Consider the following 11755-nt stretch of genomic DNA (forward strand, 5'->3'; position numbering starts at 1 on the left):
ATACATACCGAACACGGAAACCGAACAAAACCTTAATCCTTGATTTACAAACACTTCCTCGATCAACATTAAAGCATAACTTACCATAACAAACATGATTCTTATATTTCTTTGTTTGATCGAAAGTATAACCACCATTTCCACATGATCGGGTTTAATATCCCGTGCTTTCAAACTTGATGTTTGTCGGTTTGGTTTCGCATATCGTTTGGATGTTGGCGTGCGCACATTTTTCGTTTGTGTTTCGGCATGTCTAAGTTCTAGGTATTTGTTTGACTCACTTTTGGTGTATACCTTTTGGCTTTGAACCATGAATTTTGGAGTGGGTTCGGATTGGTTTTAGGTTGGTTTTTCAGGTGTTGACCGGACCTAGAACCGGACCTTCGAGGGAAGTTCGGCTGGAGGTCCAATTTTCTCTTGGTGTGCAACTAGGGGGTAAACTGGTTCTATAACCGGTTCTACCCAGTAGAATCGGCTTAGGGTTGTCTCGACCGGACCTATAGCCAGTTCTGCTAAGCAGAATCGGCCATAGGTCCGGCCAGCTTGCTGGTTTAGTATGTAAATAGACCAAATAGGTTTTTGGCCGAGCCAATCACCCCCAAACTCCAAAATTCTCCATCTTACTTCCCAAACCCTAAAATCTATCCAAATCCATGTTAATTGAAGGTAAACTCTAAACCTAAGCTAATCAAGTGTGCTTCCATCATCCTTAACCTTCATCTTCAAGCTTGGCAATCTCCACTTCCACCATTGTTGACTTGTGAGAGTTAAGGGGAGTTTTTCCTTGATTCTTCATCATTTGAGTTTGACAATCTTCTAGGGTAAGTGGTTATGAGATTACTTTTAATGGGTAGTATAAATTGGTTGTTTGGTGGTTAATTATGTGATTAGGGTTTATGTTAAATGTGTTGAGATTTGGGGGATTGTATGAGATATGTTTGCTATGGCTCATAACCTTTGTCTATCACTCAATTGCCACGATATATGCTTAATCCATGTTTGAATTGGTGAATTGAGCTTGTATTATATGATTTTGTTATGGCTTGGTTAATTGTTAGGTCAATTGGTTGATTTGTTGAGTTTATGCTTAGCTAGGGTTTATGGCATGTGTAGAGGATTGTGGATTTTGTTTCAAATGTATGCGTTATGGTTTGTATGCTTAATTGAACTCAATTACCATGATATATGTTTGATTCATGCTATGAAGGATGGTTATGCTTTAAGGATTGCATGATTATGCTATGGTTTGATTGAATTGTTAAGTTAATTGGTTATATGAATGAATTGAGATATTATCCATTATTTGTTTGACTCATACATGCTAATTGTTGAGATTGAACCCCTTTGCTTTGTTAGTTGGTATTTGACATGATTGTTGGTTTGAGTTGGGTTAGGGTTTAGCCCCCTTGATTTTCTAATATGAGATATGTGTTTGATTATGAGTTGTAACTCTTGATTATCACTCTAATGCCATGAGTAATGTTTAACCATGCCTAATGTGTTTGATTGAATCTTTTGTTGGGACTTAATTAAATCAATATCTCTTCTATTTTGACCATGACAATTAACACCGAAGATTCTAATATTCTATTTAAGCGTGTAGGAACCCCCGAAACAATCAGAAATCAAATCAGACATCTCTAACTATAATCAAATTTTTTCGATTTCCAAGCAGTCCAGTGAAAGTTGGCGGGCGCCAACTTATCTTCATGGTCGCCAACTTTGCAAGACAAAGACTCATTCTGAAGCTCGCGAGTGCTAAGCTTCACAAGTGCTGAGAGCGAACAATAGTTCGCGGGCGCGAACTATGCCTCGCGGGCGCGGAGTTTGAATTATCTAGAAGACTTCACAACAGTCATTTATTGCAGCCAACGAGGTGCCGACACTTCAGCAGAGAACCGTTGAGTTATTTCCCAAGGAGCCGTTCGCAGGCGCCAAATATGGTTAGTGGTTGCCAAATATGCCTGCCATGTCTACTTTGAAAAAGTTGATTTTGTTACTCTTTTCTTCACACGTAAAGAGTAACGGGAAGAATTTCTTAGAGGGTCTATATATACCATATCGTTTTGTATGAGTAAAGTTGACAACCTAAGCTTTAAACCTCCCAACCAATCTTCAATTCTTGTGTGAAAAACCCTTGTAGTTTGTTGGTTTAAGAGTGAACCCTTGAAACTATTGTGTTGTTTGGTTTATAATGTTGCCTAGAAAAGCTATAATTTGTTGTTGGTTGTTGGTTTGGGTTGAGCCTTTGAAAGCCTAAGTTTGAAGTGAACTTGTTAAGACTTCATGTTTAGTGGAACTTCTAGTTTGAGAAAATGGATGTAGGTGAACATGTTAGTCATTGAACCACTATAAATCTTGTGTGTTCTTCTTCCTCAAACCTTCATTAGATTAGTTGCAATCATTTCTTAATCTTTAAAAGTTTTTGGTGGCAAATATTCAACCCCTCTTCTAGTTGTTGTTGCGTTACAATTGGTATCAGAGCCTAGTGCTCTAATTGTGCTTAATTGCAAGAGTTTGAAGATCCAAAAGCAATGGAATGTTTTCTCAACAATTCCATAAAACCATACTTTGATGGTATCGATTATGCGTATTGGAAGCAAAAGATGGAGAAGCATCTTGAAAGTGAGAATGTGAATCTATGGCAATGCATAAAGAAGCCATGCGTGTGTCGTAGAAATCTTGTTGATGGTGTTGATGTGAACAAATCAAGAGATTCTTGGACTCCCCTTGAAGAGATTGCCTACTTGAAGAACAACAAGTGCAATTCCACTCTACATCATGCACTCTCTAGAGAAGGAGGAGGAAAAATTCTTCATTGTCAAACCGCCAATAAGATATGGACTACTCTTGAGAATCATCATGAAGGAACTAGTGAAATGAAGTTCAAGAAAATTCAACTCCTAACTCAAGAATATGAGATGTTCTTCCACAAGGCCTAAGAGAAGATGACCGAGAAGACCAGCCAACTTCTCAAGATTGTTGAAGCATTAGGGAAGTATGGGAAGAACTACTCCAAGGCGGATGTCAATAGCAAAATCTTGAGGTCCTTGCCAAGGAGTCTCTATGAGTCAAAGGTTACTTCCATTATGGAAGCCAATGACCTCACAAAGCTCAACACCGATGAACTAATTGGTAAGCTTCTCAGCTTTGAGATGTACATTAAAAGGGAAGAGCCTAAGGAAGAAAACAAGAAGGTGTTAGCTTTAAAGGTCAAGGAGACCAAGGCTAAAGAAGCCAAGGCAAAGGAAGTTAGGGAGTCAAGCTACTCTAGTGATGATTAGTTTCTTGAAATGGACTCGGATGATGGAAGTGACAAAGAAATGGTCTTGTTCACTAAGAGGTACAACAACTTCATTAAGAGGAAGCAAGACAAAAACAAGAAGGAATTTCACAAAAGACCCTTCAAGAAGGAAGATGTGAAGTGCTATGAGTGTGGAAAGAAAGGCCATATGAAGAATGAGTGCAATATTAATGAGAAGAGTCCTCAAAGATCACATAAGAGAGACAAGGAGGCCAAGAAAAGGGCATACAAAGTGTCATGGGATGACTTTAGTGAAGAGGATGAGGACTATGATAGTGAAAGAGCCAACATTTGTTTCATGGCCAATGTAGAGGAATCCTCTCCTACCAAGGTACACAATGACTCTTCTATCTCTTCTTCTATTGATGATGATCTCTCTACTCATGATCATGAGAGTGATAGTGGTGACGAGAAGGTGGAAATGATAAAAACTATGGCAAAGAAGTCAATGGCTATAAGAAAAATATTTTAAAAAATAAAGAAGAGTTCTCTTTTGCTTGAGGCTGAAATTAATGATTTTCAAAAAAAAAATGTTAATTTTAACTTATAAAATAAATCTTTAAAAAACTCAATTTCTCTACTCAATACTTCTAATCTCACTTCTCTCAACTTTTTGAAAGAGGAGAATGAGAAATTGAAGAAGGAAGTTGTTGGGTGCAAAACTTCTTTGACTAAGTTTCGAAAAAGAAGAAAAATTTTGGATGAGATTTTGACTTTCCAAAGATCTTCTTTTAAAGAAGGTTTGAGGCTTGCGGCTAGCGATTCATCATCTCCATCCTCTAAGACCACTTTCAAGAGGACTAGAACAACACAATCTTCTTCTATAGATATGGAGTTCACAAAGGAGATCACACCCTCTAGTCCTTCTATAACTAAGATGGATGTTGATCCTCCTCAAGCTAAGGCCAATACATCTAAGGATGGTGAACCTAAAGCTTCCAAGCCAAGCATTCCATCCAATACTAAGTCTAAGGACACTCGACCAAACATTCCCAAGAATATTAACCCTAGAGCTCCTAATTCCAAGGGACAACCACCCAAGGATAGGAATGCTCACACCAACACAAGACAACCTCACACATATTGCTCTAGTGGTAAGGGTGCTCCTTCACCTCATGCTAGAAGTCAAAACTGTAGAAAATAAAATATATTGGAGTTTTACAATTTGATTCTTGTTTTATAGTGTTTTTTAAAAATTATTTATTTTTACTTGAAAAAAAGAAGAAAATCCAACTATAAACTTTCAGATTTAAATATTATGTACTTACCACTAGATTTTATATGCAAAAATATTTTATTCAACCTTAATTTTATTTTTTATATATTTGGTAAACAGTTCGGGTGTCAATTACTCATTTTGACATTCTAATAATAAGTGATAGGAGTGTGAATTATGGTTCAAATTAAATTTAATCAATTTTTTAAATATAAATCGAGTTAATAAAACATATATTGGAGTAAAAAAAATAAACATTAAAAGAGTGAAATATTTTTCTATCTTTTTATTAATGAGATAGAAAATTATATTATTTTTAAAAATAGAGTATTTTTAACAAATTTTCCAAATTTAAAGGGCCTGGACATTAGTTATATATCCCACTATATTCATTAAGAGTTCATAATAATTACCTTTTGACCATTTATTTTTTTGAATACATCATTAGAATACATATTTATTTATTTATGGGGTAATGTTATAAAAATTCACCAACTTTGCACATTTTCAATTTAATCCGTTCTTAAAAATTTCTCATAAATATATATTAATTTTTTTCCCAAATTCATACACGGTGTTGACGTGACACTCATTAATTGGTGCAATTTATTGATGCGTAAGTCATTTTTAACCTATGAATGAGCGATACATTATCACTGTCTATGAATTTGGAAAAAAAATGAAAGTTTGTGTATTTGTATGAGAAATTTTAAAAAACGTAATTAAATTGAAAAAACGTATAAAGTTCGTGAATTTTTATAAAATTAACCCTTTATATATTATTGAATGGTTCAACTGGTTGAACTTTGAACTGGTGATTATACTAGTTCTGTTACTGGTATAAATTTTAAAATATTGCATAAAACTACTAAAAAAAGAGGATAAAACAGATATGAACTTCCATAATAAAATGAAATCTTTCATATTATATTCCTTTTTACAAGCAACTCCCATATAAAGAATGTATTTTCTAATAGTTTTCCTAATTTAATAGATTTGAATGTAATTAATAATTACAGCTGGCTCTATCTAGGGTTCAAAATAATATTTGAGAAACCGATGCCTTAAGCACCGATGAAAATATCCAAAATCCAAACAAATTATGGTTGACAGATTAATTTACATGGACCCTTCAAGAAATTAATCCTGCTAATTTAAAAAAATTGTTGGGTCAAAATTTTAGAAAACAAAAATTTCACTGTAGTTTTGCAACCTGGTTCATGTTTTAGATTATTTTTTTTAAAAAAATTGTTTATTTTTACTAAAACAACATAAGAAATTTCAACTTTAAACTTTCAGATTTAAATATTATGTACTTATGCAAAAATATTTTATTCAACCTCAATTCTAACTTTTTTTTGCATTCGGCAAACAGTTCAGGTGTCAATGACTCATTTTGACACTTCTAATGACAAGTGAAAGGAGTGTGTATTATGGTTCAAATTGAATCCAATCAATTTGTTTTATATAAATTGAGTTAAACAGGAGTAAAAAAATAATAATATTAAAAAAGTGAGGTTTTTTTTTATTAATAAGATAGAAAATTATATTATTTTTAAAAAGAGAATATTTTTAATAAATTTCTCAAAATTTAAAGTATCTGGACATTGTTATAAAGCCCACTATATTCATTAAATGTTCATAATAAACACTTTTTGCACATTTATATTTTGAATACAATATTATAGATACATATTTATTTATTTATATTGAAATGATTCAACAGTGGTTAATCAGTTGAACCTTGAACCGATGATCATACCAGTTCTGTTACTCGTCCCGTATTTTAAAACATTGCATAAAACTACTAAAAAAAGAGGATAATACAGATATGAACTTCCATATTTAAATTAAATCTTTCATATTATATTCCTTTTTACAAGTAACTCTCATAAAAAGAATGTATTTTTCTAGTAATTTTCCTAAGTTAATAGATTTTTGGTTTTAAAAATGTGTTTAATAATCACAATTGGTTCTAGGTTCAACATAGCATTTGTGAAACCGATGCCTTAAGCACCGATAAAAATATGCAAAATCCAAACGACTTATGGTTGACAAATTAATTTTTATTGACCCTTCAAAAAATAAATCTTAAGATGTTTTCTGCTAATTTATTAAATTATTGGGTCAAAAACTTTAGATAACAAAAATATAATGTAGTTTTGCAACTTGGGTCCTGTTTCAGATTTTTTTTAAAAAAAAAATTGTTTATTTTTACTAAAAAATAGAAGAAAATTCGACTTTAAACTTTCACATTCAAATGTTATGTACTTACCACTAGATTTTTTATGTAGAAATATTTTATTCAACCTCAATTCTAATAATTTTTTTTGTACTCGGCAAACAGTTCGGATATTAATGACTCATTTTGACACTTCTAATAACAAGTAATAGAAATGTGTATTATGGTTCAAATTGAATCCAATCAATTGTTTTTATATAAATCGAGTTAAACGGAAGTTATATAAATAGAGAAAAATCTAAATTAAATTGAACTAGTTGGTTCAGTTTGTGTTAAAACCAAACATAAGTTATTTGCAATTAAAATCAAACTGAACTAAAAACAAAAAAAAAATTATAATTTTTAATCAAATCGAATTAAATTTATTTGTTTGATTTGATTTGTTAGACACCCTTAATGGGTCAAATTGTCTATGGTGGAGGTGCTGAACATTAATGATTAAGGGTTAATTTGGATTCTGAACTTTTGATTTAAAATTAAATAATTCAGTTTCAGCAATTTTATTTAATTAAGAGTAAAATTCTCTATTTTTAGACTAATTAAAGATATAATTGTTAAATAAAAACAATTCAATAATCAAAATAACCTAATTTTGTTATTAATTGACCGAAAATATTATCCTTAATTGATTAAAAAAAACTTATAGCGAATTATTTGATCGGAATCACAAATCGACAGACCTGACTGCCCTTTACTCAAAACATTAATGCATACAGATATCTCCAAATCACAATTTTCTGAACAAGAGCCATTAATAGAAAAATTAAAAAATAGAACTTATCCGAAAATAAACCTGAAGACCTAATTTTATCCATCAATTAGTTTCGCCTCATCTAAAAACAGCCAATAACATGTTATATAAATAGCCTACAAATCTTCTCCTTTTTTCATTCATTAGAAAAGGTTTGAATACATTAGAAAACCATTAGAAAACCATTAGTAAACAAGGGTTTATTTTTGTTATGTTTATTTTGCAGTGATCTTAATGATGGGTATTTCAAAATTTACCGCAGTAATTTGTTTTATTGCCTTTGTTTGCTTGATAAAGAATGGCGTAGAAGGATCTCACAAAATATATCCAGAATATCAAAGCCTTTCAGCCAAAATTGTCAAGCAAATTCATAGGACTGGATATCACTTTCAGCCTGCTAAGCATTGGATCAATGGTAAATATATCCTTAAATTTTATTTTTTATTTTTGTTTTGTTTTGATCATCAAAATTTACAAATTTCTGTTGATACGTTTCTTTCCATTAAATATAATGGATGTTTCAAACAGAGCTGTCATGACTTCTAAAAAGTAACTTTTATAGTATTTGATAAAAGAAAGGTTTAGTTATTTTAAAATTTATTAAATTTCGCGAGCATTCAATTTTGAATATTTGAATTTGAACCTTGAACTGTGTTTTTTGTTTTTGCAATTGTAAACACGAAACAATTTTCAGTAAAATATAATGATGTGGACACCGGAATAAACAATATCCACATGGGCAATTTTTTTCGAAGTTCGTATGTCAGTTTTTTTAGACAGAAAATTGCTCAATGTTTTGAATTGTAAAAATTCGAAAGTGGGTGTCTGACATTATTAAATTAAAATTGCAAAACATACTAATTTTTAAAACAATTAATTAAGCCATAAAATAATACAACAGCTATTTTTTTTTTCAATTGGTCATAGGAATTTTTTTAATTTTTATTCTAATAATAAAAAAATGTTTTTCTTTATATTTTTAGATAAAAAAAGGTATATTAAAATATACATTATTTTATAATGTGCAGCGTTATTCAAATCATTTCATAATGTATTAATAATTTATAAAGAAATTATACTTGTAACTTTAATTTATTTAATATTTTGATTTAATTGATTTAATTTTTTTTATCAGGATTTAATTTTTTGAGTTAATTAACTTAAGTATATCCATTATTTGATGATCGGATAAATTTGAATGTCCAAGATATAAGATTTTGGATTTTCGATATTTATTATTATTAAAACGTAAATAAATAACTCTAATATGAAATTTATTAATCTAAATTTACATAATATCTCTATTACTCGATTATGGATGTATAGAATATTTGCTGGTCGATTTTATTCCTCTGCAAATAATTTATTTATAAGAAAAAAATACTCATTAATATTGTTTTCGTTTTCCTGTATGTGCCATTCCTTGGTGGCTAAATATTGGTGGGGACGAAATTGAACTACAAAAGATCCAAATGGTAATATTTAAATTTCATTTAATAGATTTTCCCTAACTGTAACATTTCTCATATTTTTCTAATTTGTTTACAATCTAATGATGTGAACAGGGCCTATGTACTACAATGGATTGTACCATCTTTTCTACCAATACAATCCAAAAGGTGCAGTCTGGGGCAACATTGTGTGGGCACATTCTGTATCAAAAGATTTGATCAACTGGGAATCACTCGAGGCTGCAATTTACCCTTCCATACCGACCGATATCAAGGGATGCTGGTCCGGATCAGCCACCGTCCTACCCGACAAAACGCCCGTGATCCTTTACACCGGCATTGACAAAAAAGAGCATCAAATTCAAAACTATGCCGTACCAAAAAATTTATCTGACCCGTATCTCCGCGAGTGGATCAAACCGAAAGAATATAACCCCGCGATCAATCCAGGTCTAGTTAACAAAGCTACCATATTATATTAATAAACATAAGTTATATATGTAACTCTTTTTTAATAATGTATTGATTAAAATATTTCTGGCTTCGTCTCTGCACAGGTCCAAAAGTCAACGCTAGCGCCTTTCGCGATCCAACTACGGCTTGGTTTGTAGACGGGTACTGGAATCTAATTGTGGGTTCAAAGTGGAATAAAAGAGGAATTGCTCATCTATATAAAAGCAAAGATTTTAAAACATGGGTCAAAACTAAACGCCCACTTCACTCCAATGCGAAAACCGGCATGTGGGAGTGTCCGGATTTCTTTCCGGTCGCATTGTCCGGCCAAAACGGATTGGAAACTTCCGTTATTAATAAAAATGTGAAGCATGTATTGAAGGTTAGCTTGGATTTGACAAGATATGAGTATTACACTATTGGTACTTATGACAAGAAAAAGAATAGATATCGTCCTGATAAAGATTTAATCGATGGTTGGGCTGGACTTAGATATGATTATGGAAACTATTATGCTTCTAAAACATTTTTTGACCTAAGTAAGAACAGAAGAATCTTGCTAGGTTGGTCTAATGAATCTGATTCTACTCACCAAGATAAAGAGAAAGGATGGTCTGGAATTCAAGTAAGAAATAATTAAGCAAAACTGATTAAGTTAATTATATGAGGATTATATTATATGTTTTTAACTTTTTTTTTGTTTATTATGTTAGACCATTCCAAGAAAAATATGGCTTGATGGGAGTGGAAAACAATTGATTCAATGGCCAGTTGAAGAGTTGGAAACTCTTAGAGGAAACAAGGTTCAATTGGTTAATCAAGAGATCAAAAAGGGACAACATATTGAAGTTAAAGGCATTACTGCTGCTCAGGTTTGCATATTTTCAATGATACATTTAGTATTAAGTTTAGACAAAATGATTTTCGATATATAATTTTGATATCATTAGAAATAATTTAGACGTTTTCGTCCGTTAACTTTACAAATTACAACAAATATATCCAAATACACACTATACCTATTTCGAAATCTATTTATATAAATTTTTGATTCTACAAATAATTATTTTACACAGTTAATATTTAGTTTCAGTTTGAAAAAAGTTATTTGGTGAGGATTATGTGTCTGAAAATATATATTTACCTCAATTTGCAAAATTAACGGATTAGAATGCCTTAATTATTCATTATAAATATATTTGATAAAATGGTTAAAGTTGTGGATATAAAAAATCCATTTTTCCTTATGTTGAAATATTTTATTTTTAACATGGTGATATTAATTTGATTAATTTGGGCATGCATTACCAGGCTGATGTTGATGTAGTCTTCTCATTCAAAAGCTTAGAGAAAGCTGAACCATTTAACCCTAAATGGACGAAAATTGATGCACAAGATGTTTGTGCTGCAAAAAGATCAAAATCTCAAGGTGGTGTTGGTCCATTTGGCCTCTTGACATTGGCCACTGAGCATCTTGAAGAATTCACTTCAGTCTTTTTTAGGGTTTTCAAAGATGCAGATAAATTTAAAGTTCTCTTTTGCACTGATCCAACAAGGTATACTTTTTTAGCATTTTATAACTTTTTTCCCCTCTTTTTTATAGCATTATATTATTTAATTTTTAATACATTTCCTTTTAATCAAACAGCTCTACCTTGGAACATGACAAAAACAACAAAATATACAAACCAACTTTTGCTGGCTTTGTTGATGTTAATTTAGCCGATAAGAAGCTTTCACTTAGAAGTTTGGTAAGTCCGAAATGATATATTTGAATTTTTCAAATAAAACATTAATTTATTTATCAAAAAAAAAAAAAAAACATTAATTTTCCCATACTAATAATATGTTTTTTTATTTTTCAGATCGATCATTCTGTGATAGAAAGTTTTGCAGCCGGAGGCAAAACTGTAATCACGTCAAGAGTATATCCAACTAAAGCTATTTTTGACCATGCTCATCTATATGCATTCAACAACGGATCTGAAACCGTGACTGTAGAAACTCTTAACGCTTGGAGCATGAACAAACCCGTTATGAACACGCCCGTCGAACACTAAGGAGGAGAACATTAGGGTTTTCCATCAAAAATAATAGGGGACTATCTTGAAAGAAGAGTTTCTTGTTCACTATTTTAAACATCTTGTTATATGATTCTTAATATTTTTTGCATAGTATGTATACCCTTTATTTGTTATGGGGTACCTGAATTATTGTTTTCTTAAAATTTGTTCATTTAAGTAATTGATTTTGAGCAAGTAGAGCTTGTCTACTTGTTAAAGAAATTATTACTACTACATTTATTCAATAAATTGAGAGCATCACCCTTGCAATGCTA

The 11755-nt window shown here is 31.3% G+C and overlaps 1 protein-coding gene across 1 annotated transcript; it reads left to right on the forward strand.

Annotated features, from left to right (window-relative positions):
* The first annotated feature begins 7643 nt into the window (after window positions 1-7643).
* Window positions 7644-11755, forward strand: LOC126677368 (beta-fructofuranosidase, insoluble isoenzyme 1-like). Its single transcript, XM_050371941.2, has 8 exons — window positions 7644-7928; window positions 8980-8988; window positions 9079-9414; window positions 9522-10042; window positions 10131-10289; window positions 10729-10973; window positions 11066-11168; window positions 11283-11755. Exons 1-8 carry the CDS (start codon window positions 7748-7750, stop codon window positions 11475-11477), a joined length of 1749 nt encoding a protein of 582 aa, XP_050227898.1. The 5' UTR covers window positions 7644-7747; the 3' UTR covers window positions 11478-11755.

This window comes from Mercurialis annua, linkage group LG4 (genome assembly GCF_937616625.2).
Source record: "Mercurialis annua linkage group LG4, ddMerAnnu1.2, whole genome shotgun sequence".
In the NCBI taxonomy this organism is placed as follows: domain Eukaryota; kingdom Viridiplantae; phylum Streptophyta; class Magnoliopsida; order Malpighiales; family Euphorbiaceae; genus Mercurialis; species Mercurialis annua.

What these genes read in the sequence shown, in the direction of transcription:
- LOC126677368 (XM_050371941.2), top strand. Translation starts at nt 7,748, where the DNA reads ATGATGGGTATTTCAAAATTTACCGCAGTAATTTGTTTTATTGCCTTT. An exon ending in TTTTGCACTGATCCAACAAG is followed by an intron (nt 10,974 to 11,065) that starts GTATACTTTTTT and finishes TTAATCAAACAG; the next exon opens with CTCTACCTTGGAACATGACA. An exon ending in AGCTTTCACTTAGAAGTTTG is followed by an intron (nt 11,169 to 11,282) that starts GTAAGTCCGAAA and finishes TTTATTTTTCAG; the next exon opens with ATCGATCATTCTGTGATAGA.